The sequence below is a fragment of the Paralichthys olivaceus genome, chromosome 12 (genome assembly GCF_024713975.1).
Source record: "Paralichthys olivaceus isolate ysfri-2021 chromosome 12, ASM2471397v2, whole genome shotgun sequence".
Classification (NCBI taxonomy): Eukaryota; Metazoa; Chordata; class Actinopteri; order Pleuronectiformes; family Paralichthyidae; genus Paralichthys; species Paralichthys olivaceus.
The window spans coordinates 20,376,881-20,402,877 of record NC_091104.1 but is presented as its reverse complement, the minus strand read 5'-3'; the positions used below and the strand labels follow the sequence as shown (position 1 = coordinate 20,402,877).

The following is a 25,997-nucleotide window of genomic DNA, read 5'->3' as shown; positions in this document are numbered from 1 at the left end:
TCTGTCTTCCTCACATGTTTACTCTGCCATGTTGTGTCTGGTTTCATGTTTGAAGAGATGCTCAGGATGAGATGAAGCAAACAAACAAGACGTTGAACTGAAACCAGCAGCAGAGGAGGATGACTTTAACACTCTGTGTCCTCTGGGCTCCTTTATTTCACATCAGCTTTTTCTATTTCATTTGCATTTCAATTTCATTCCTCTTCTTTTCTTCTTTCCCATCAACACACACAAAAACACCCAAAATCAATTCCCATGCAAAACAGAAAATTTGATCCCAACCTCAGAGAAGCGTCGGTGCAGTTGTGTTCAGCAGAAAGCTCTTTGGCAGAGAGAGAGAAGCAGAGGACAGTTGATCATTAAAAAATGAATTTGCATGTTTTCTAAAATCAGCCGTGATGACGGAGAACATGTTATAGATTAATATAGATTGTGTTTTTTCAATATAGAAATAATCTACAGTAGAACAGTGAGAGCTCAGAAAGTCAAACAGCAGTAGACTGTCCTCTCTGTTTCCACGTTCTGATTACAGCTCACAGTGAATTTAAGACATAATAAACGTGGCTCGGACTTTTGCCTTTTCTTTTTCGGGGCGATCCCCCCACTGAAAGCATATTCCACATGTATGGAGTTGGAGAGATAGTCTCTTCACTCAGAGAAACAAGGTTAAAATGGAACTGAGCGTTCACATGCACGGACTCCACCTGAATGCAACATGCTCCCTGTGAGTGTTTGTGCTGAGTAAGCAGAGCCGCTGATAAACACACAAGGATAATCACAGTAAAGAGGAAATTGATTTCAGCCTTGTGAAGATAACAAAGGAGGCCTGACAACAATGCTAACACACATTACTGATGAAGATATATATACTGGGGCACATGGCTGAAATCCTATAATCAGACCAAATACACACACTACACAACAGATGTGTAGTGTGTGTATTTGCTGCGAAGAGATGCGAAGAGATGAGGCAGCAAAAAAGGTTCTAAGATGTCACGTGATGTCCTGCTTGAAGAAGCTGGTACATGTGATATTCAGTGACATGATCAAGAGGTTATTATATTCTGCATGCTGAAGTGCCCTTGAGCAATAAACTGAACATCCTCATAGAGAAAGGGCTGCACAGAGATGCACTGAATGACTGTGTGTGTGTGGGTGAATGGCAAATACTGTGAAATGAAAATTCCCTCATTATCTACTCACCACTGTGCAGATGGAGGGGTGGGTGAAGAGTTTGAGTCCACTAAACACTTTTGGAGCAAAATCAATTCCAATTGAAGTAAATGGCGACCACTTCTTCAAACGTAAAGAAAACACTCTGAGTCCACAAACACTTCACTCTTCGGTGGCTCCAAACACTCCACCCCTCCATCTGCATAGTAGAGAGTTGATTATCAGTGAATCTTCATTTTTGGTTGAGCTATCCCTTTAAGTGGTGATCAAGAGCAGACAAGCTGTATATAAATACAGAGCATTTACACAGACATTTGTATTTACTTATATATTTATGACTTTCAGAAGAAAAGAAGGCCAATGTTCTCTATTGTATCGGGACTATGTCTTATATTCCATATGTACAGAGTCGCTTCACTCGGAGAACCGAGGTGACAATGTTTTTTTAAAGCAGATCAGCATCACATTATCACAATCCACCTCTAAATCCAACACATGGACTTGTTTGTCACTTCAGTGGACTTTGCTGTAAATCTGGTCTGTATTTTCAACAATGACCAGTTGTGAACACATTAATTACATACGTACAAATATCTGTTATACATAGTATATGTATTGAGAAGTACTGCGATGGACTTTAACAAACACAGTATAAAGGGACAGAAGCAAATGTAAATCAGAGTGAATGAATTTGTGTACTTGATTAAAACTAAAGTCTTTATAATGTTTACTAAACTAACACAGAGTGATTCATGAATGAATCAATAACCTGACAAGGGGCTCACGTCACCTCAGGTACAATTGTTTTGTTTTGCAAGTCATCACTTCCATATATTGACATTAACAGTGTTCAGATCCTTTACTGAAGTAAATATATTGTTTTCACACTTTTAACATATTAAACCTTTCCTGCATTCAAAATCTTATTTATCACCCAAATGTATATGAAAAGTAAAAGTTCCTAAAGTGCAGTGTAACAGTTTACCGTCAGACAAATGAAGTGGAGTCAAAAGTACATTATTTCCTTAAATAGCAATGTAAAGTACAAGTATCTCAAATATGTGCCTTAGTGCAGTACTTGGGTAAATGTACTTAGCCACTGCTCCGTCCGGGCTTTAAGTTTAGTTCTCTGAGCGATCAGACAGCTGCAGCAGCAGATTCCATCTCTTTGTTCCAGTGCACACACCACCTGGCCGTCCTTCAGCACAGAGATGACCACTGATATCGCTGACGATGACGTTCACTTTTCAAAGCAATGAACTCAGACAGAGTGCGCTACTGCGTGACTTTGAGCATGAAGTGAGACAACAGCAGCACCCGGGCACTTAAGGGGACCGCGCCCCCTGGGTGCTGATGTAGACGTTCATTTAAGGACAGGTAAAATATTATAAATGATGTTGGTCATCAGCTGCTGGTGAGACTGAGGATCGCCACCTCACCAATGTATTAGCTGGGATTTACATTCAAATCAATGCAGATGCAACAGAAGTTTCCATTATCTACAGTATTGGGTTTTTTCCTTTGAGGGCAGCGATAACAGATAAACACAAACAGATACTGTCGATGAAGGAGACTGCGGCAACAGCTTAACCTCAGCACGACTGGGTGTAAACGCTCATATGGATCCAGCACAGATGTGAATATACCCTGTTAACAGCTAAATAAATCCTGCTCATTATATTAACATAAACACATGATAACATCACTGACAGGTTTATCCTGTTTAACCATCAAACAATCCTCACCGTGGGAGAAACTGTGAATTCAGCACCTCGAGAGGATTCTTTATTGACTGTCAAAGTTGTTGACTGAGGCCCATCGATTAAGAACTCATTACACTGACGACCCAGTGAACAGAAAGAGGCCCCTCACCGGACTGAGCCGAGCCCGTTGAAACAGAATCCAGCAGAGCTGATGGGAGTGAAACGTCACAGGAGACTGGACGTTCACAACGCTGCGTCATGTCTAAGAAGGTTTCTCAAACTTATCATGAGAGATCCCTCACATGTGGCTCACTGAGGTTTCTAAGATTTTTCTTCCTCTTGTTGAGGGTTAAGAACAGACGATGTTGTACCTTGTTAAGCCCTTTGAGACTTAGCTAGCGTGAGAATAAGGGCTATACAAATAAAATTGGATTGATTGATTGATTGATAAATCAGTTTTCAACAGGATGTAGGGGAGCCTCATTATGGGATGGCTTTTCACAGGTGCCAAAGAGCTGTAAATTGTAAAATTTGTAAAATGTCGGAAAAGACTTAAAGGTACAGTGCGTAGAATTTTGTGATATCTAGTGTTGAAATTGCATGTTGCAGCCGAGGATCTTCAGGATTTGAACTGCTGGACAAAGCAAAACAGAAATATTAACCTGGTTTCCGAAGCATCTTTGACCATTTTCTGTCATTTTCTAAACCAAAACAAACATTTGATTCACTGGAAAGAATAATCCTCGCTCTATCATCAAGCACCATTTATTTAATTTTCTTTCATGCAGTTTATTTTGTAATCAAGCCTTTCTCTCCACTCATAGAATACGTTGAACCAAACTGATATTAAAAGAAACATATAATGCCTTTTCAGGGTTTCTTTCCTCTGGTGTTCTAAGGGTTAGGAGGTTATGTTTTCACCCTATTTGTTTGTTTATCAGCATGATTACAAAAAAAATCTGAAAGGATTTACATGAAATGTGTTGGAAGAATGTGGGTCAGGGAAGAACCCATTCAATTTTGGATTTCAGGATCAGAGGGTGGATGGAAGGTTTTTCTCTTCTTTCTTTAACACTGAGAGGAAGGGAGTTTTTCAACCTTTTCATCTTTCTGCCTGGAAATAATGGATCCTGGCATATTTAAAATGAGAACATAGGCCGACATCTCCCACATATGCAGGAAGTGATTGACCAATCACAACAGAGAGGGTCATCTGGCCAATCAGAGCGGACTGGGCTGTATCGGGAGGGGGGCCCTTGTGTTTCAGACAGAGACTGAAAAGAGGAGCTGCAGCAGAGTGATGTGTTTTCTGAACATTAGAGCATGAAAACCTTTTCAAGTAACCCAAATTAAAATGATGAGCCTGAATATGAGCAGAATATGTCTCCTTTAAATGCCATTTTACTAATTCACAAGTCTCGGTGGAATTCCTGCTTGAGAGGATTCATTTATTGTTCTGTCTGAGATCTATCTGCTTTTTCTTCTCGTAGAACTTAGAGAACTTGTTGAAGATGTTTGTTATGGGCAGAGCTACAATCAGCAGTCCACAGATGATGCATAGGGATCCTATCACCTTCCCAGCAGGCGTAACGGGGAAGGTGTCCCCGTAGCCCACCGTCGTCATGCTGATGGTGGCCCACCACCAGCAAATAGGGATGGTCTCCAGCTCCGACTCTTTAGATTCTCTTTCCACAAAATAAATAAGAGTAGAGAACAAGGAGATGCCCACGGACAAGAAAAGCACCAGCTGGCCGACTTCGCTGGAGCTGTGTCGCAGCGTGGCACCAAGGGAGCGAAGGCCGGCCGAGTGGCGAGCCAGTTTCAGGATGCGAAACACTCGCATCAACCTCAAGATCTGCACCACTTTACCAACGTTCTCCAGCTCTGTGCTCTCGCCTTCATTCATTATGTCACAGGCTATAGTGACATAAAAGGGCATTACTGTTATTAAGTCAATGATATTGAGAGGACGGCACAAGAACCTTCTCGCTGACGGTGCAACAGCCAAACGCAGGATGAACTCTGCAGAGAAGAACAGGACACAGAAGTTCTCAAAGAAATTCAGCACTCGGTTTTCAACCACTTTGTCGTTGACATCCAACTGGTGGAAGTCTGGCATGCTGTTAATGCACATGGCTACAATGGAGATGATAACCATGCTTAGGGAGGCCACAGCGATTGCTTTGGCTGAAGTGGAGTGACCTGGATTCTCAAGTCGAATCCAAATATTGCTGCGGACATCTGCGCACCAGGAGCCTTCAAACATTTCTATGTTCTCCTCCGAGGCTGACAGCTCCTCAGTGGAAGAGGCCGAGCTGTGGAGCTGCACTTCATCGCTCATCTCATCCCACTGCTTGTCCCCAGCGACCTCCATCAGCTCGTAGAATTTGTTGCTGCAGCAGAAGTCCAGATGACGCTCCTTGATGCCCCAGTACTCAATCTCCTGGACGAATGAAACCACACATAATCCGTCTGCCAGGTGGATTTTACCCGTGAGGTAAAAGTTGAGAATGTAACAGAAGAAACGAGGACTGCGATCAAAGTAGAACTCCATCTCAGAGGGACTGAAGTCGTCGCAGAGCTCCAGGATGGCTTCTTTGGAGCTGCAGCACAGAAGACGCCCAAGACGCGTCTGTGGGAAGCGTTGCAGCACCGTGTGCTCCATCTGCTGTTTGAAACCTCCGACATTAACATTGATGAAGCAGTCACCAGAGCTGTGCCGGTGAAACACCTGTCCATACACCATGGTGGAGCAGCTCAGACACTCATTAGATGTCCCTGCAGGAAATCTTTAGTGGCCTGCACAGAAACACAGTGGAATTAGTGCACATCACACTTTGTTGTATGTCATTTGATCGGCTGAGGGGCCGGACATCAGAGCCATCCAGGATCAAGTAGCATCTAGGTTTCTGTGACGCCCTGGAATGAGAATGTTGGAAATGATGTATCACTTCCTCTGCATGGTTTTATATTTTATTTTACAACCTGGAGATAAACAGCTTTCATCACATGCTACAAATATTTTGAGTTTCTATTTGCTTGCCAAGTTACACAATGTGACAGTAATGTCTAATGCCTGCATGCATAAGTGTACGGTATGTTTGGTTGCAATGATGAACAATGCTAACAGTAAATTTAATTTAATTGAAGTACATAATGTGCTTAAACAAGAGATAATTTTAAAAGCGTACCTACTGTTTCAAAAATATCTTTCTGTCCGTCTGTTTGTGATAACATCTTGCAAACTTTTCCTCTTATCAGTTTCATAAGTGTCAAGTTTGTTTGATGTCAGTGGGGGCAGCGCAGTGTGCAAACAGTCTGCAGACTGAGCTGAGCATGTCCTCTTCTACGTCCTTGGATGAACTATAGCAGCGGTACGCAACTGGCAATAATTATTAAGTTAATTTCACCATATCGCCCTGACACAGACTGACACAGACTGACACAGACAATCCCCGGTTTCGTGGTGTTGATTTCCATCATGGCAACAACACTGATAGAATCACTAATGCCGCTTATTTGTCATTTTGTTGCTGTAACGCTTTTAATTGAGCTGAATTACAGAGCTTTTACTTTGAAAAGATGTAATCATGAGTCTTAACATCATGGTGATGACTCACTAAAGACAAGGAATAACTCTGAAGTAGTTACCACAGGTCATTACCCATTCCAAACAGACGCACTGCACCAGCATATGTAATGATGTGCAGCTTTGCTCAATACAGAGCGAGTAGAGAAGGAATGACTTAAACATGCACCTCAGTGAATCGGAAATTCTGCATGGATGTTGAATGCATAATTGGCCCCTCTGTGTAAACTGTGGCCCCTTTATGGCCCCTGATTTTTAAAAATCCCTCCTTCCGCCACTGATGAACACATTGCTCACATGGTTCAGTTCAAATAAATAATTCATTTGATTTACTTTTACTTATCGCACCATTTGTGTATTTTAAACACAGCTCTGAGAACTAGCAGCAGATATTGTTCACATGCAAACAGTGACTTGCCACAACAGTCACATACACCTGCTGACTGCAGCGCTGATGGATTGTGTTACGCACGGTAATGTGGTCTGTACTGTAGAGGTTCAAATTGCAGAAACTTGAAAGCAAAGGTCAGATTTGACTCGTGTGTACAGCCGATACTATTGTTGTTGTCTTTTAAAAGGAATCGATGAGGAGACGGTGAAAAACCAAAAGGAGAAAACGGACTTTTGCGCAGCACACATGGAGCAAAGTATCTAAACCGATTCTCTGCAGAAGAACAACGTTTCAAACATCTCGTCACAGACACAGACAGAGGAGGGAAGGATGAAAGTAGCTCACCTGTCCATGCGTGGATCATGCGTGGATCATGCGTGGATCATGCGAGGATCATGTCCCGACTCCGGCAGCTGCTCCGTGCGCAGTGCGCAGCGGTGGTGTGGTGTCCGAGTCCAGCCTCCAGGGCACAGGACTGATGTGACCACAGGCACACTGGGACATCAATCCACCAACAGGCTGTTACGTGAAACACCCCCACACTGTGACCATGTGCAGAGTGGCAGCAGTGGTCAGGGCGAGCCACGTTTACACTCATTGATATTATTATCATGGTTCTTCACATTGTACTTTAAAGTATAGGGCGATGTGCAAGTGGTGCACCCTGTAACACAACAATACTTCATGTTTAGCTTTTTTAAAAGTGGTATGTGTTTAACAAGTCTTCTTTATTTTACCACATTCACAACAATATTTGTGCACTTTGTCAAAATGTACTTTTTATGTAAAATATGTAAAAGATAATATCAATGTTAAGTCTAAATGTCAAATGTTAAAATCTGAATCTGAATGTTAACTGTAAAATCTCAAAGTTAAAATAAATGTTAATTGTTAAGATTCAATATTTAGATTTAACATTGACGTTATCTTTAACATATTTTACATAAAAAGTTGGCGTCCTGTACTTTAAAAGCTGCTTGTTATTTGTAATTTGTTTCCATCTTGGTGGTAACTAACAATTTCTGTCTAATCCCAGATAAGATAAAACCTTTTTGGAAAAATAAATTGCATGTTTCTATGTATGTTCTGTTTTTTAGTAGCCTATACATTTGTGTATATGTGTGTGTGTGTGTGTGTGTCTGCCTGCTTGAATTTATATGTGATTTTTTTTATATTTTATTTCATTTGCTGCCCTTCTTCAGCAGGACTCCCTGGCAGAAGAGATTGTATAACTCCATGGGACTTTCCTGATTCAATAAAGGACGAATAAAAGTGAAAAATAAAAGTTAAAATAAATCAAATATAGCAGAAGACCTATAGCATCAACTTTTGAAAGTGCATCACAGTGTTGCCGATGCAAGATTAGCACTGTGTGATGACCTCACAGCAGCAGCAGAGGGCAGATGACGTGTCAAACAGTATAAACATGCTACTTAAGTAGATGATATACCTGGAGACAGCACACGATCAAGACTATTTCTCTTTGTTCTTACAGTCAGAGGTAAGTTAAAGCACTTAGTAAAATATGATCTATTTACACAGTACAGAAATGTGTGTTAAATACATTTTAACAGTTTGAAAAATCATTAAAAAACTTCCTCTCAGATGAAAGGAGGCAGTGACACAAGCTGCTCCTTCATAAGTGAATGACTAAAATTAAAGTGAAGGACCCCAGTGTGATTCAGGCTCAATGAAACACTGCCACTCAGCATTAAAGCCTAGTTAAAGAGTCATTCATCAGCGTCACCTATAATTAAGTCTTTAATATAACGTACATCAGCAGTAGGATCTCCTGGTGCACTTCATACCAAAATACAGAACTACTTCAAATTACATGAAACAGAGGAGTGACTGATGTGGGACTAATTTATTCAGAGAGTGATACCGTTTACTGGCAGCAGGTGGCAGAAGAAGAATGTAGACAGTCCAGAGTCAGACCATTAGGACATGGTTTTACATTTGCATCATTAACGTCACTTTCTGAGACCATTAGTGTTGTATGAATTATTTACCATGTAATAAATGTAAATGAGCAAGTACTTAGTTGAACCACCACTTTTAGGTAAATGTTAATGTCTCCACACGTTAAGGACAAAGTCGAAACGTGGTTATATCCATCAGTAAAGCAGTTTCTCATCGATCCCTGTCCTGTTTGTCGACTAAAGTAACATCTGGACAGCACACATAAGTGGGAGAGGCACTTCAGAGGTTGAACATAATTAAGAGATCCTTATAAATAGTCTGTTCATGACACGTGTGAAGTGCTGGTTGCCAATGGTATTGATTTGTTTCCAAAAGGACTAGCTGGTGAAAATCATTGCAAAATATTAATGATCAAAATAGATTTTAGTATTTATAGAGTTGTATGTGACTGTTTAAAATGTATGAAAATATTTAACAAAGCATTGACACTATATTCATTTAAGTATTTTACAACATTTCAAGTAAAGGAAAAAATATTTTACTCAGTTATTACTTGTTATCAGTTTCTGTGCTTGTGCTGTTGGGTTCATCTCTGCCTATTCAAGAACTTACCACGATGATCAGAAACTAATGTGAGCAAATCACAAAGCTTTGAAATGTGGTTTTATGTATGGAAAACAAACTTCAGGTATTGAGCCTCATGCTACAGGACTGTGGCACAGAGGACAGCAGTTGTATTTGCCGATCTCCTGCTCCAGAGCGCAGTGTTTACACACACTGCACATCCAGAACTGGTACTCCTGGATAGGCAGACCGGTCACGATGCACGTGGGTAACTTTCCCTCTGCCCTGAAAAGAGAAAAATAAAATGAATAGCAGTAATTTCATGGTTTACTCTGACAGAAAGTAACACAGCAGAAACAGAGTAAAAGACTTAAAACACCAAAGTTATTCATATGTACCTCGACCCTATTTCGGGTGCTTCATACTCTTCATTGCAGACTATTTGTATTAAATAACAAGTGTGTGCATGAAGCCTGTTAAAATATGACATATTATATGCTCGAGTTTATGTGAAGCATAGACTGTATATAAAGATGGATGATGTGATGTGTCCCAAAGAGTGAAGCCTTGATCACCCCCTGGTGGCTGGCTGCTGTGTATGACATCTTTGGCACAAGATGGAAGCTTTTGAATCTTCGAAAGACACATCGACCATCTTTATCTCCAGTTTGTGATATGAAGCATGAGGACTTCCTACAAAACATAAGTGCTATAAAATTAGTCTTGTTTTACTTATTTGTCCATTATTATCATCCATTACAATTATTTGTCCATTTGAGTGAGTGACAGTGATTCAGGGTTACTTCTGTTGTCATTTAATGTCAGTGTCATTATAAATGTCCTGTGCAGTTTGACATTATGTTGAACAGACCATTAACTTGATCTCCAGAGTTTAGCTAAACTAATGGTGAAATATTCGTCAAAATAGCAAACTTTCTTAATAACATGATAAATGGTTTTGCAGATGTACAGATCAGGCAGCTGTTCCTCCCGTCAGTGTTTTATCTGAACTCATCGGTGCCCTCACCCCTCTGATGATCGTTCCCGCTCCATTATGCGACTGTCCTTAGGGTTGTGCTTGGTGAAGATCTCCAGGGCCAGATCCTCGTACAGCTGCCGCTGCTCAGGCTCTACACTCTCCAGGGATTCCAATTTGATGAAAGCCTGCGAGCATGTGCCGAATGCCCGATGGGATGCTGAGCAAATGGCCAACAGAGAGTAGATTTCTACTGCTGGAATGATGTCCTCATACTCACGCAGGTGCATGGCTTTAAAAAGTGGAGGTAAACAGTGAAGAGTTAAAACTCCATGTGACATAACTGCAGACTATTAATGACAACTTCCAAACTTCTGTCTGACATCACATTTCTGGTAAGGGCTGAGGGAATACAAAGTGTGACCTTGCATGAGTGGATAAGTGGATAAATACAGATCAAGACAAACTAAAGCTATGAGTTACTAATGAGTCTTGCTATAGTAAATCAAGAGTCATTTTCTTAGATGTGAACTAGTACTTTCTGTATTTTCATAACCTTTGTAACAATTAAGGAGACTGATCTGATGACCGAGTATTGACTAATTTATTTATAGTAAATATGTGAAAGTATCTAACGTAAGTGATAATGATGTTTTGTTGTTTACAAATGCTACACATGTGACTGAATACTTAGCTGTCTGGGTAATAATAACATTCACCTGGCTTCCATGAAAAATGACAGAGACATATGAGCTCTGACAGAGTCATGTCAAAAAAATGTATTAGTAGAAAATAACCCATTTACTTAAAGGCCCAGTGTGTAAGACTTAGGTGAAAGGGATCTATTGGCAGAAATTTAATGTAGAATATTCCTCATGTTGTTTTCACTAAATCGTTTCATCTAAATTGTATGAATTGTAGTTTTCTTTACCCCAGAAAAGGCCCTTTATATTTAAATCCTCTATATTTACATTGAGGGGGTCCTCTCTACAGAGGCTGCCATGTTTTTTACATTAGTCCAGACTGGAAAAACCAAAGGCTACCTACCACAGGTTCTTTTTCATGTTTGAAAGGGGAGGGTGAGGTGAGGGGTGTTCAGCTGCAACATGCAAGTTCAACACTAGATATCACAAAATTCTACACACTGTAACTTTAAGTCCTACATATTAGTAAATGAGGAAATACTTGGGCTGCAACTGAGGAGTAATTTGTTTTATTACTGGTTAACTATTCTATTATTCTTTTATGACTAAAATTGTTATTGTTTAGCCTTTTGAAATTTTGAAATGTACTCATCACAGTTTCCCAGAGCCCAATCTTATCAAACGTGACATTGACTAACCGTCTAAAACAAAGAATTCCTTGAATAAAATGACTTATATTTAATTGTTTGATGATGGAAACATGGACTAATCAATGATCTGACTGCTTGTTTCCACCCAAGAGAATACTGTTATTTACTTGTTACTATGGGGATGTGTGGTGTGTGATTTGGTACCTGTGCGCATGGCATTCTCCATATAGCCTCCATAGAGCTGCCTTTGAGCGAGCAGGAAGAAGTGATACGCCTCAGCTCCACGCCACGCGTTGTCCACAATGTGATTGTCTGAAGAGGTTGCATCTTCCTCAAGCAGCCCAGCGAGTGCAAATTTTGCCTAATTACAACAAATGGAGGAAAAATTTTATCACATGCAATACAGTTATTAGAATATAATGGATGATTTTTTTTTTTTTTTTAAATGATCATTAACACTTGAAAATGATATAAAACATATTATATTTATATATACATTTGTTACCTCAGACTGCTTCCCTTTGGTTTTGCTCTGCTGTGACGTTTTCACCTGCTCGTGGTAATTTTCAACAAGACACGCTGCCAGCACATAGAGTTTCTTCACCCGCAGTGGTCGTGTCCTTTTCTTTGCCTCCTCATCTGCTATCTGCAAACAGTAGCCATTCATTTCACTGCATGTGCTACAAACAGGCTGATCCAACACTTATCATACCTCCAAATTTCATTACATATCATGAAAAGTTGTCTGTTAGGTCCCCAATGTGATTTACCTTTAGTCATAATATCAACCCTGTTGAAAACTAGAGCCTGACCAATATATCGTCCTATTAGAAATATATTGTTAACAGAATACATGATACATCTATGTAAAAACTTTATTTTACAAAACATAATGAAGAAAGAAAAGCTTTAGAAATTGTGTCATGACATAACCTGTCCAGCAGAGTGCGCTCCAATTCCATTGCTTACAATACACTCAATACTGTCTGCAGGACATGTAGCTTGAGATTGAACCAAAAGCTCTATCACCCAGGCTGCTCTAAAGGTGCGGATGAAAGTTGAAAATGGGACCAGTTACAGTGTATATCAGGTGATTTATTTTGAAAGGGACGTGTTCATATAAATGAAGACGCCAATTATGTTCTACTGAAACAGCATAAAAAAGCAAGCCTACCTTAAACATGAGTTTGGCTGCATCAAGAAAATGGTGGGCTTTCCGATACAGTTCCACTGCTTCCAGAGTTTTGTTCTTCTCAAGAAGATGTGAGGCGTATTTAGACAGAAGAGATTTAATCTCCTTCATGTTGTGGGTCCTGGCAAGTTCCACTGCTTTGTTCCACTAAAAGAAATAACAACGTTCATCCAAAAACAAAACAACATTTTAAGCAGTAGATTTTTGAACATGATATTAAAACAGTGTTTATTTTTTACTGCTGCATTACTTGAAATGAATCTAATTAGTCTAATCTAACTGTAATTAAATAAAGTGAAACACTACAACTAGTGACCATGTTGCTGTGGGAGCATACCAACTATGGTATCCATGAGTACCAGAAGTAAACATTTTGATTTTGATTATATCATCATATTATTTTAACCATCCAATGTAGACTTTCCTCCAGCTATGAAATTGTGAAATATTGCTGTACTTTGCTGTTGAAGTCTGTATGATATCAACTGCATTGTAATAAATAGTTTTATTCATACTGTCAAAGAGAAGTACACCACCTACAATCTTCAGGTGTACTAGCGACATCTCTGACCGGTGGACCTCGAATGGATATTTTTACAAAACAATAGGAAGGTTCAGCATTTCATGACGTTTACCACAGAGCCTCCACAATTCCCCTTTCTGCCTTTTTTTAGAGGTGAGGAAAACAGTATTAATGGGATGCGTTGTTCTTTCAATCTTAAAATAATGATGTACACAGTTTGAACCTGTAATACTGGTAGTGACGCTATCATGGTGACAAAACTGACTTAAAACAAGCTCAGTGGCAGTTCCCACAATAGTATCTGTCTTCAAGATCACAATGACACACAGACTAACAACTTGAAAACAAGCCACACTGTCATTACTGTAGTTGCTGTACATATCTTACTATCAATAAGAGCTGAACATTAGAAGACAGTGTATTTTTAAAACCATCTGTGGTAAAATGGAGGTTTAGTGGAGACAATTAAAGTGACAGACCATTCATTTCACTGTCAGTAACAGTAGTAGCAACGCAGTATTAACGCAGCAGGAGGAACTGCCAGGAAGAGAGGGAGGAGGGATATAGCTCGTCACTTCTCCTTTTAGGTGAACAGGGTCAATTTCGAAACAAATTGTAAGTCCATTGAAGTAAAGCCAACTGTGGCTCAGCAGTATAATGTATTGTATAAAGGACCACACTGCAGTTTCCATAGAAGAGTTTGATTCTGAACTATTGTCAAACAAATCTTGTTAATATTTTCCTGTTTTATGTCATTTCCATCCAGAATCTGTTTTCCTTGAGCCAAATGCGGAAATTTACACTGGAGCAGTGTACAGTGGTTTGAGAGCAGCATTCACACTCCGGAGCTAAATATCACTCAGGACGAGGACAGGAGTGGGAGGACAGCAGGTGCCACAGTGACTGCTGTGGTGCAAAGCCGTCAAACAGTGTGATGAATCTGAAGGTCGCTGAGGCACTGCCATATGTTCCTCAGAGTTTCACACAGAAACTCTGGCGCCATTAGTTTACCGTCTCTCTCTCACCTGGTTCAGATGAACACATGCGTCAACGGCAGCTTTGGGCTGGTTGCACTTTAGGTAGGCGTTCACAGCTTGTTCACACATGCCCACGGTGGCAAACATCTGCCCAATCTCCTACAACACAGAGATAGAACAGTTATCGATGAGACACTGTGGAGTCGGTTTATATTTCAGAGTCACTGAGATTTTTACTTTTAAATCTTAACAAAAATATTTAAGAATTATTATTACTTCATCTTTAACACTTGGCTTACCGGTAAAAGTTTATGATTCTCTGGCAGCACAGTGGTCAGTCTCTCAAGGCCGTCATAGTCCTCTAGCATGTAGTAGCATTCTGCCAGCCTCTCCTGGTTACGGCCCTGAAGGTAGTACTGCACTGCATTAACCCTGCAAACAGAAGACATGTTTGGTCACGATAACGGAAACTGTGTTTTAGCAACAATCACATTACCACATCTGATTATTTGCATTCTAGTTATTAAGAATATATATATATATATATTTATATAAACAACTGAATATTAATAATTATATTAAATGATATTGAGACCAAAACTTGAGTTTGAATAGTTGTATTTTCTGTATATTCATCTGTTGCTCTATGCTCTCAAATAAAGCAAATCCCCTGCAAAAACAACGAAATGAACTCTTTTCATTCTGTCTCTGCTTTATGCTCCAATTAACACTTCAAAATGTCCACATATGTTCTTACAGCTACATTACAGTATAAGAAGCCATATTTCAAGTGTTTACTGCATAAATGATAAATAGGATAAATGTTACTGAAAATGCAAAATATTTCATATTTGAAGTATTATTCAGTAATTAAGCACTAATGATATAATTACAAAAAAGAAAAACCCAGTACCACTTCTGTCTGTCAGCAAAGTAGTCTCCGATGGCATTGTACGCCTGTTCCAGCAGAGTATCATCACAGTCCCCAGAGCCAGTTTTAAGCAGCTGAAGAACCCTGAACCAGTCGCCCAGCTTGATCCTGAGGCTAATGGCGAGGTCCCTACAGAGAACAACACGTCCGTTATCCACCCTCACCTTCATACCTGCTGACAGCTCATCATATAAGGTTGCCATTAAATATATCACACACAAATAAACAAGAATGTGACCTGAATGAAATAGTCCAAGGACAAATTCTGTTATTATCATGAAATTGTGGATAAACGTACCTGCGATCCATATCCAGATACATCCGCTCAGCTTCCTCAAACCTGCCGAAGTATGCTGCCACCTCGGCCTGTTTCATAGGCTCGCTCTGCAGGTTGCCCAGGCGCTTGACAAACTCAATGCCCTGGTAGTCTTTACAACGGACAAAGGCCTGCTCAGCCGTCTTCAGATCCAGCTTCTGAAGAGCTGCCTCAGCTAGCAGACGCCTGACAGGTTGTCAGAGAACAGGGGTGGTTAGTTATTATTACCAGGACAGCATATATATATATATATATATATATATATATGCATTAGTTAATAAGTGGTTAATTCCATCATAATGGAATAGCGCTAGTATCAGAGCTGTATGAAGTCATTTTCAAATCAATTTCTAAGACTGTTACTTCTAACTATAAATCAATAGTTATTTTTTGTTGATACCATGTTAAAGAGGTCTTGATTCTGCTGTATTTATTCTGGAAGCTGATATGTTGGCTGCTTTTGAACTGTGTGGCTATATTCAGAGAGGTTTGTCTTTTATTCACACACTGTCAACATAACTGCATTAGCCTTAACTGAACTGAATAATCACTGTGTGATCATTCACAAAAACTAAAATATAATTTTAATTTATACAATTACACTTTAAACTTACCAGAGTCTTGGGTGAGGGTTGTCTTCAATGAACTGTGAGGCATCTTCAATCCCAACTTTTTCAATCAGAGCTCGACTGTCTCTCAGGGAGCGGATTTCAAAGTTGATGAGGTTGTCTTTGTTCGGCCTCTCTGGATCCTGTAAGAGAACCTCCCAGAACTGAGTGTTTCTTTCAATAATAACTTATCATCAAGATGTTGATAAAGAATTTGAAGAATACTTGGATTCTGTTCATATTCCTATTGTGATGTTTCTTTAAGTTATAAAGAATATATGCTTGGCTACACATCTGTAATAGCCTTGGTAAGTAAGACAACCTAAGTGCCACTTGTTTAAAAGGTTTACCTTCATGATTTCATCAAGCAGGACAGATTTGATTTCCAGGTCTTCAAAGTTGCAAATGTATCCAGATGTTTGGATGGGCTCCTGTTTGGTTCAGATAAAATAAATGCAAAAGTGTAGATCAGGTTACAGCTTTGAAAAAAATATGATATGATACTCACACAAGCACTCACCTCTGGGTCTAGGTTCCTGAAGACATACATCCTGGTCTTTTCCATCATGGCGAACAGATCAGGGTTGTCATTCGCCCATTTCATGTCCCAGACATCCTTGCGCTCAAACTTGGACGGATCTCCCACAGATACCTGGTTCCCAGTGATGTTGTCAGTGGAGGCACGAACGTCCAGGTCCAACAGAGTCAGCACGCCTGCGATGTCGATTATTGCCAGACGACTGAAGACAAAAGAAAAAGATCCCCTGTGACAATACTGTTCCATAATTCAACATTAAATTTTATTAACTGTTGCTAATAATGGCCATGAGCTCCCTCTCTGATTTATTGTCCTTACCTGGAGTTGCAGTTAATGGACAGATAGTGGGCTCTGTTGTTCAAAGTGTATTTCTGGATGATACCAACATTTGGGAGACTGTATCTGTGGATGATGCCAGACTCCCGGCCCTGTGGGCACAAATACTCATTTTTTTACTTGAATTTTACTTTTCAATTTATTGAAAATATTCAGAGATGACAAACTTACATAGAAACCTTACATAGAAAATATAAAGAGGAAATTGAATAAAGGTATTGCAGTGCTGTACAGAGTAAAGGACACTTTAGATGTTGCTAATCTATATACTTTGCAATGTTATCATTATTCTTCAATATTGTGGCTATTGCACTTGAAATACATACAAAACTAACATTACACACTTGTATGTTTTACAGAAAAAAAGCAATAAAACTTATGAACAAGGTCAATCTAAGAGAATGTACCAATAGACTGTTAATCAAGTCACATGTGTTGAAACTTTAAAGATTTTGTTGACTTTAGAATATTGTTGATTATGTGTAAAGTCAGAAATGGCCTGTTAGCTAAAAGCCTCTGGACTGTCTCTGGACAATGATTTAAATCTTGCTCAAATATTATTCAATTTAAGAAAGTCTATAAAAGAAAAGTAATCAAACGCTATGAACTGAGTAATATTTATGTTATGATGATGACTATTGACTAATTGATTAGTAAGGTGATTTGTGAATTGAAGGTAATCACAAAAAGTGATTGTGGTCTGTATTTGTTTTATATTATATATGACAGGGGCAGCTAATATTAGTTTTTTCTCCCTCCTTTTTTCTTTCATGGATTGTGTATAAGTGTATTGTTTGTTTACACTGAAATGAACAAAATAAACTAAACTAAAATTGTAGAATCAATAAAAATGTACATACCACAATCAGGGTCTTATCTGTGGCTGTAATACAACAGATGGGGTCTCGAGTTGCCTGAAACAGACGAGAAAGATATTTGAACCATGACAACTTATCTTCTGAGTAAGAAAAAACAATTAATGGGATTTACACTACAAGGACTTTGTAAAGGTTAATGTATTAGTATTATAGATAAACAATTTGACAGTAATGCTTCAGACTGTTTCAGTAAAACTGATTTCTTTCACATTACTGAAATTACCATAATGTGTATGAAAAAATGCCTTGGAAATATTTTGTCACTTACTGTGAAGGCTTTTGCAAAATCTGGACTGCTGTCATTGGCTCCAGATGGAGAACTGTCAATGTGATAGACCCTAAAGAGGCAGGAAGTGTAAACACATGAGAGAGAGCCAGGCAGACAAACAGTTACCCGTTCTACTGAGGTGTATTGTGGTTTCAAGGCGAGCATAGTCCTGGCAGAACATTAGCTCATAACCAGCCTGTCTGGGACCTCAGTGGTATTTTATTCAGATGAATGGATCCTTTTCACAGTGCTGTCAGTACCAAAACTCCACACTGTTACAGTGAGCCAGTATTCTCAACGTTTCCCTGACTGCCTCACAAAATCTAGTCTTGTGGTTATCAGGCTTCCCTGCAACTTTTCATAATCTGCTTGATATATGTTCTGTCCCCACCCACCTGTACCTTAGAAACAGTTTTTTTCATTCGGATTGAATGAAATGACTTGTTTTAGGATAAAAAGATTTTCCCCACAACTTTATTTAGTCCCTGGTCCCTGTGATGAAAATATGTAGAGTTCCTGCAAAGCATCCTGTGGTGGAAATGCACCCATGTGCCAAATTCTCTCACCTCTCTCTTCCTTCCTTCTTAGTTCTGGTCACTTGGTTGATCTCAAGGGCAGTCAGTTTCTTTGCCACTCTGTACTGCCACATGTAGAAAGCCTCTTTGGATGCAGCAATCACATGTGTCTTCGTCATGGTGACAAACAATGGTTCTAAATAAATAAACAAGAAACAGACTTAAGTACAAAACACATCAAATGAATACCTGTGAGGGAATATTCCCTTGTGTAATTTGGGAGAAAATGTATCTTTATTAACTATTGTCTTTTGTCATTTGGGGGATCTTGTGTTTGTTTGTGTTTCACTTTTGACCTCAGGGTTCAAATACAGAGGACTGTGCTTGGAACTTCATCATTCAAGAGACTTTGTGTATTTTGTTTGTTGTTGTTGAGCTGCAGTACATAAACACTAACAGTAACTACAAGTCATTTATATTATATTCAATCTTGGTGCTCATTAGCTATCCTCATACAATTAATTAGGCTCTGGGGGCAACAACCAACAATTTGGCTTCCAGTGTAGACAGCAGATATCCAGTCCAAGACTCTACACTGTCTTCGACCTACACTGCTAACAGTCCAAGTAGTTTCTGCCTATGGCCTAATTGCTGTTACTTTTTGTAGGTCTTTTAGGTCCAGATGATGTGAATCTCTATTAACAGCTATCAGCATATCAATGCAGATAAGTTAAAAAGCTGATAACTTAACCGTTTTGTGAATAAGTCCTGCCTCTTTTGCCCCCACACAGACTGTTTATCCATGGGAAACCAAAGCCTGCTAGAATGTGATTGGTCAAACTAAAACAGAAACCAGAGGGCTTTCAGCCCCAAAATCTTGTCCCTCACAGACAGATTCTGAATCTGTACATTCACATGCAGAATTTGTTGTTTAAATTAAAATTTTATTTGACCAGTGAATATACTTAACATATTTGCACATTTTCTTTGTGGCTAAATTCCAACATACCAACAAGTTCTGAGGAGATAAAACTGTGTTTTCACTGATGAAAAAATAATCCAGAGGGCACAAGAGGAGAATCGACCAAAAGACATACATTTGAACACATTCTCTGATTATTTACCACGGTGGGATACCTCAAACCCATTCAGACCACTGAGACTTTGAACTATCCTGGTGTGAGCTCCTCAGCAAACATTTGTCCATTTCTGTAGCAGAAATGGAATTCTGAATATTTGTGAGGTATAAAGACGCCCTGTGCTCACTGTCTATTTGCTATAGGATGCTGTGGGCCTATGATAGATGAAAGATGTCCCTGTGGGCAGCAGCAGGCAGAGTGCCAACCACCATTTCACATCTACAGTATCTATACACAGGGTGTGATCTCTCACATTGTCTAGAAGAGCCAGCTTCAGTTTAGCCAGCTTTACAGTAAATCAGGACTTTTATCAACCCACTGTTTTTCCAGAAGAAGTTTGTTATAGAGTTCAAACTCACTGCGTGCAAAGTTGGAGGACCAACAACTTGTTAGGTAGATAATATCTTTTAAAGATGTGTTGACTACAAGGGAGTGTAATCTAAATGTACTGAATGTGCTCACCAATGTCGATGTATTTTGAGTCCAATGGAGTCCCAATGGAGTTGCACAGAATCAGGACATACTGGAAAACACATAGCAGAGCCACATTATTTTACAGCTCAATATATGATTCTATATCAAAACAATTACTCCTCATTTTGGTAATGTGGTTTTAATGTGTACATTACCCTTGCATGAGTCCCAGACTCTAACTCAGCATCCTCCTGTGTTGCAATCGATTAGAAAAACAGGGGGCAAGACAACAGAGAAACATCCTTAGCTCACTCTACATCTACTGTGTATATCTTCCCTATAGTATTTATCTTTAGTCTACCAAGTAGAGTAAGAATATCGAGTTAGCCTGTAAACTTTTATAGATTATTACAGATCCTGTTTTTGAACTGTGATGTTTGTGTTTGTACCTGAGGCTGGGTGTCATCCGCCTTGCTGGCCAGGATACAGAAGTCCCCTGAAGTTGTGATGGACATAAGGCTCTTGACATATTTAACAAACTTCTCATTGTTTTTGGTTTCCCAGAACACCACGCAGTACTCCTGTCGCTCTGGCTTTGTGTAGGCATACACTACTGTGCTGCAACAGTAGCCCCACTGTTAGGAAACAAGAAAAGAGCTGGTGAGATTCACCTTCGGTGTGGGGATTCTCAACCCTGGTGAGTGTCAGACAATGTTGTTTTATATTGGCATCCCCTTAGATCAACAGTACGTCTCTCTCCTTTCATCATGTTAATTAAAAATAACCTTTGTACTGGATGCATCAGGGAGACCAGGTTGATGCGCAAAGTTTCAATGCAAACAAGTTGTATTGCCATCACAAAATCTGGGCTGTCTTTGTAAAAAGATGTATTAAAATCAGCAAGTCACAGTGGCCACATACCTTTAGTCTTCAAGTTGAGCAGCATTATCAGACAAATATATCTAAACCATGGCTCATCTGGCCGAACTATTGTTTAGTCTTCTCTGTCTGTCTCCACAAACAACAGCAATTACTCTCATGTGACTAATTTATCCCTCTCGATTTAACAGACATTTTGTTAGGAAGGAGCAAAACAAGAGGGCTGGTATATATTTAAGGAAGAACACCTACCATGTAAAAGAGAAAATTGATGTTGAAAAGAATCTACATACATTAGGACACCATCTAAATATATTTTTAAAATGAACTGACATATAGACAGATGGGTTAAATTAATATTAATGTGACATACTGTTTATCTCAATTTGTTTTACTTGATGTGGTTTTGTTACCTCTACCCTGATAAATACCCTCAGTTTGGAACTGGTCAGCTTTTTACCCGTACTCATGAAAGATTAAGTGAAAGTTTTTTATGTACTAAGATTGTGAAGAATTGTTTCCATCAAAAAGATTTTAAAAGAAAAACAATGGTATTTGGCATTTACCTTGTAATCTGGTCTTATGTTTGCAAAGTAGATGTAGGAGTCCACAGCCAGGCCAATACGTAGCCCTCCTCCTTCCCAGGAAACTCCTGTCATCTGCTTCCCAGGAACTTTGAGAGTTCTCAGATGCTGTTAAAACAACAAACAGCATTTCAAGTGTAAACATTTTTACTGTGTTAGCTCAACACGGTGGAAACTGGTGTGTTAAAAATGTATTAATTATTAAAGTTATGTCCTCTTATTTTGCCTTTATTTGGTAGAACAGATTAAGAATGAAATAGGGAGAGAAGAAGGGTTGACACAAGCAAAGAGCTGCAACCTGCAGTAAAGGACTTAAGCCTCTATCAAGTCAGTTTCACCAAGTTACATTTAAGACTTTTTAAGACCTTAAAAGTAATAAAATAAATACAATTCAAGACCTATGTTGTAGACTCAGTTATCAGTGCCATATTGGTCTTGTTTATAGTTTTATTACTGTGTAATAATATCTATATTTCTGAGAAAGAATTACAACTCACAGAGACATTGCAAACTATGCAAGCTGCAAAAACAATTAGCTTAATTTTAAAGCACGACAGAAATACAATTAAATATACATTGCATGGTTAAGTGGTGCATATGCCAAATTCACTTGTATAAAACATTGTGTAGGTAAGGGAACAGAATATTTATTCTCACCTCTCCAAATGGTGTGTAGAACTGCACAACATTGAATTCTTTCTCCATATTTGAGGCTTTGAGAGAACCAGCCACTGCCAGAACACTACCACAGTGATTCCACTGGATACTGACCACATTCATCAGAGTGTCGATACACACTGGGTCTGCAGAACAGGGCAGCAGCGCAGCACAGACCATCATTACAGGTAAACATTTTGAATTAAGTGTAACCTGGAGAAAACATCTCTAAAGGCATTTTCCTTACTTTCATCATTCTCATAGCGCATTATCTGGCATCTTCCATTGTCGAAACAGATGGCGAGACATGGGCAGTCTGCCTCAACATAGCCCCCAGTTCCTGCATACCAGTGAATACCTGCGATACTGACACCTCCAGGTGAATTAATGAGGCAGCTTATGGTCATTTTCATCTGAAACATTATAAAGAGTTTTAAAAGTCAACATGTAATACTATTTCATCAGTTAAGCAAGATGTTGTCTTAAATGTTCATATCCTACATATAGATGCTTTACAGCACATGCAATTATTTCTGATTCTACACAAGACAATATCTATGATACTCTATGATAATACAATTTTATGGTTTTTTTCTCGAAAATTATACACTTACTATGAAGTTTCCTTGATTATCATAGATTTGCACTTCCCCATTAGCCATGCCAAAGAGGAGGATCTTGCTGTCTGGTGACCATGCCACATGTGCAAGTTGATTTCCTTTTAGCTCCTTTCCCCAAATCCGGTTACCTAGAAAAAAAAAGCCTTCATGAGCCACTCACTTGCCAAGTATGTAAACAAAGTAGTCCTTGTCAAGGGAGCCTTTGTGTTTTTTTAAAGCTAAATCTGCCTGGAAGACTACTGTGATTTATTGCCATGTGTTAGATTTTAAGTAATCATGCCCTGAAGCTATTTACCATCTACAGATCCAACAATGACGGCTCCATCCTCATACACAATGCAGATCTTTTGACCATCCGCGTTCCAGCTCATGCTCCTCACCACTGACTTGTTCCTGTTGTTGATCATCTCCTCGTACCACGCTCCTGAGGGAGAGACAACAACAATTATATAATTCTGAAATTTATTTCGAGACAACATTTCTAGTTTGCAGAAGCACTAACCTTTGTACAGCATCCATACAATGATGAGTCCATTCTGGTCACTGGTTGTCAGCTTTTCATACTGTTCATTCCATGTTACCACTTGCACTGCACCTGTAAGCGAAATAATAAAAGTCTGATCATTTTTTATGGTTCACTTAAGGTCTGTGCATCAATTCGTGCCGTCTATCCTTTTGTGGACACTGATTGTTTTAAACACGTTATAATGTTAACATTTTTGTCAACAGCAGATAATAACTTACCACTATGTCCCTCTAGTGTCTGATTCATTGACAGATTACTGGGTGCGGCAAGACCTTTAAGTTTGGCATCATCTTTTGAGAAACCATAATGAAAAAGAGTATTAATAACAAGTTATTTGCAAGCAAGAACCGTCTAAAAAACGTTTATAAGGCAGACACTCGAACTGTGGGGTGTAGGTAAATATTGGCTGAGTTTTTATCGTCATTTGATAAACATAAGGTCAGTCCAACAGACTGAGAGGGCAACGTAGAAGCATTTCTACTTTCAGTGACTGGACGTATGGGTACCAAAACAGAGCCAAAAAGCTTATGAAAGATTACTTACACGCTGTTGGAGCTGTTGTCAATAGCCCTCAAATCTCAATCACATGGGTATTAGATAACAGCTTGGACTTAGACAAATGAACTTCAACACATGATGCTGAATGAGCATGACAGTACATGTTGTAAATGAAAAGGGTTTCTCCAGTGTCATTAAATTACCTCGACCAAGGAGGTTATGTTTTCACCCCTGTCCTGTTTGATGTTGGCTTGTTAGTTTTTTGTTTCTTCTGTATGTTACTAATCAACATTACGTACGAAATACTGGACAGATTAAAACATACGAAGGTGGAAGTATGTGGCATTCATCAGGGAAGAACCTGTTCAATTTTGGTGTGGATTCAGATCAGATCAGATCCAGAGGGTTTTTTTTCACTTTCTTTAACATTGCGAAATAGAGTTGTTTTTTTTTCCAACATTTACCTTGAGTGTAATCCATGGATCTTCATGAAAAAAAATCTGAAATTTTTAGGGAATTGTGCAATTTGGTGAAGATCCAAACAAAATCCAGATCTAATGACATTAAATGTGATTTTATCAGGGGTCAATGGGCCTTGGCAGCATTAAGTGATACACTGAGTGAAAGTCTAGTTGATCACTTTTATTCATCTATAAAATAAAATAACAGCAAACATAAACAAATAAGTAGAATGTTTAATGTGAACACACAGGTAAGCGGTGGAAGATTCCTAAAACCAGGCCCAGCTAACATCAGCATGTTGTATCAGTGTGTTTAAGTATAGGACTTATATATAAATATTGGACTAAATAACAATTTTTACACATAATCATTATAACTTAGGGCTGCATATATGTCATATAAGTATTATTAGAATGTCATCTAGAAACTAGATAAAGGCTTTTAAAAAACCTCAACAAGTTAGTCTACAGACACGAGTGACATTTGGACATTGTGACAGTATTTCAGTCAGGGTCCGTTTTTGTTGAGTACATTCAACACAGTTACACACTATTAATGATTTCTAAAGTCGAATTGCATTGTGTATTACACTTTTTAGTAAGTGTATAACTTGTGTTGACTATCCAGGCTTTCATCTATGTCCAAGAATATGTTTTGTTTACCATGTGAGCTCAGGTGAAGCAAGAGATGACATGTAAATCACGACGTGCAGGTTGTTAGCTTCATACCCCGTCTACCTTACCTGTCTGAGTTTCAAGCTTGAGCACCCTGAGGAGACCGTCGTCCCCTCCGCAGGCAATGAAGCCTTGATCTTTGTTCCAGGAGACACATTTTAGATGGATATTGTTGGGGATGGCGATCTACAAGACACGGGGAGTTGTAGCCACGAGTTAACAACGTTACCTAACATATTGATAAGTGTTGGGGTTGATGGCTGAGCACAAGAGGGGGGCGAGGGGCACTCACCTTCTTGCTGAGATAGATAAACATGGTGGTGGTTTCTATCACTTAGAAATGAACTGCTTCCTGCGCAGTTATGCGAGTTGACATAATGAAGAAGCTAACCTCAGTTAGCAGAGCAGAAAGCAACGTGAGCTAACACTGCTGAGGCTAACTGTAATGTTAGCCTCCGCCGTTAGCTTTGCTAAGCAGCTAGCAGCCAAATGCGACACGACAGTTATTTAGTTCCCATGATAGCTCAATTTAGCCAAACCAATTCAAGGGTTGAATGCAATGTAGTGAATCACGTTAGCAGAAGTGTTGGAAAAGAAGAGTTTAAATGCGACGTTTCATTCTCGGTGTTAGCAGAGTCCAGCAGATCCAGAGGCTGGAGCTTCCCTCGGTCTCCCGTGGTAACCGCAAACCGGAAGTCCTGGGTTGGTGTCTGTCTGGGAGTTGTAGTCTTTGATTTGGCTGCTCCATAGAATCAGTTATGTGGAAAAGTGAACACTATTTATCTTTGTTGAGTTATTTTTTTTAGCCTACAGAAAAACGTGTGGAGAAGTCTTAAAAACCAACACTAA

The 25,997-nt window shown here is 39.2% G+C and overlaps 2 protein-coding genes across 6 annotated transcripts; both read right to left on the bottom strand.

The window, feature by feature from the left end:
* kcns3a (potassium voltage-gated channel, delayed-rectifier, subfamily S, member 3a) lies at nt 1-7,941 on the bottom strand. The gene is made up of 2 exons (XM_020084826.2): nt 7,202-7,941; nt 1-5,675 (listed from the first exon to the last, which is right to left on the bottom strand). The coding sequence occupies exon 2, from the start codon at nt 5,620-5,622 to the stop codon at nt 4,321-4,323; it is 1,302 nt and encodes a 433-aa protein (XP_019940385.1). The 5' UTR covers nt 5,623-5,675; nt 7,202-7,941; the 3' UTR covers nt 1-4,320.
* A 767-nt stretch (nt 7,942-8,708) lies between these two features.
* On the bottom strand, nt 8,709-25,792 carry wdr35 (WD repeat domain 35). 5 transcript variants are annotated; one of them, XM_069535978.1, is made up of 28 exons: nt 25,441-25,792; nt 25,217-25,334; nt 23,733-23,804; nt 23,491-23,583; nt 23,284-23,412; nt 22,983-23,116; nt 22,616-22,781; nt 22,369-22,514; nt 21,694-21,819; nt 20,698-20,883; nt 20,464-20,499; nt 20,297-20,357; nt 18,747-18,891; nt 18,181-18,250; nt 17,895-17,948; nt 17,017-17,126; nt 16,681-16,900; nt 16,511-16,591; nt 16,167-16,303; nt 15,535-15,738; nt 15,219-15,365; nt 14,605-14,737; nt 14,354-14,464; nt 12,788-12,952; nt 12,119-12,259; nt 11,818-11,974; nt 10,371-10,611; nt 8,709-9,628 (listed from the first exon to the last, which is right to left on the bottom strand). In XM_069535978.1, the coding sequence occupies exons 1-28, from the start codon at nt 25,462-25,464 to the stop codon at nt 9,478-9,480; spliced, it is 3,558 nt and encodes a 1,185-aa protein (XP_069392079.1). In that variant the 5' UTR covers nt 25,465-25,792; the 3' UTR covers nt 8,709-9,477. The 5 variants fall into 5 exon arrangements, with proteins under 5 accessions (XP_069392079.1, XP_069392080.1, XP_069392077.1 ...); XM_069535976.1 differs by lacking the exon at nt 8,709-9,628 and adding an exon at nt 9,791-10,036 and having other exon boundaries at nt 20,464-20,496; XM_069535975.1 differs by lacking the exon at nt 8,709-9,628 and adding an exon at nt 9,792-10,036.
* Between the last annotated feature and the right edge of the window lie 205 nt (nt 25,793-25,997).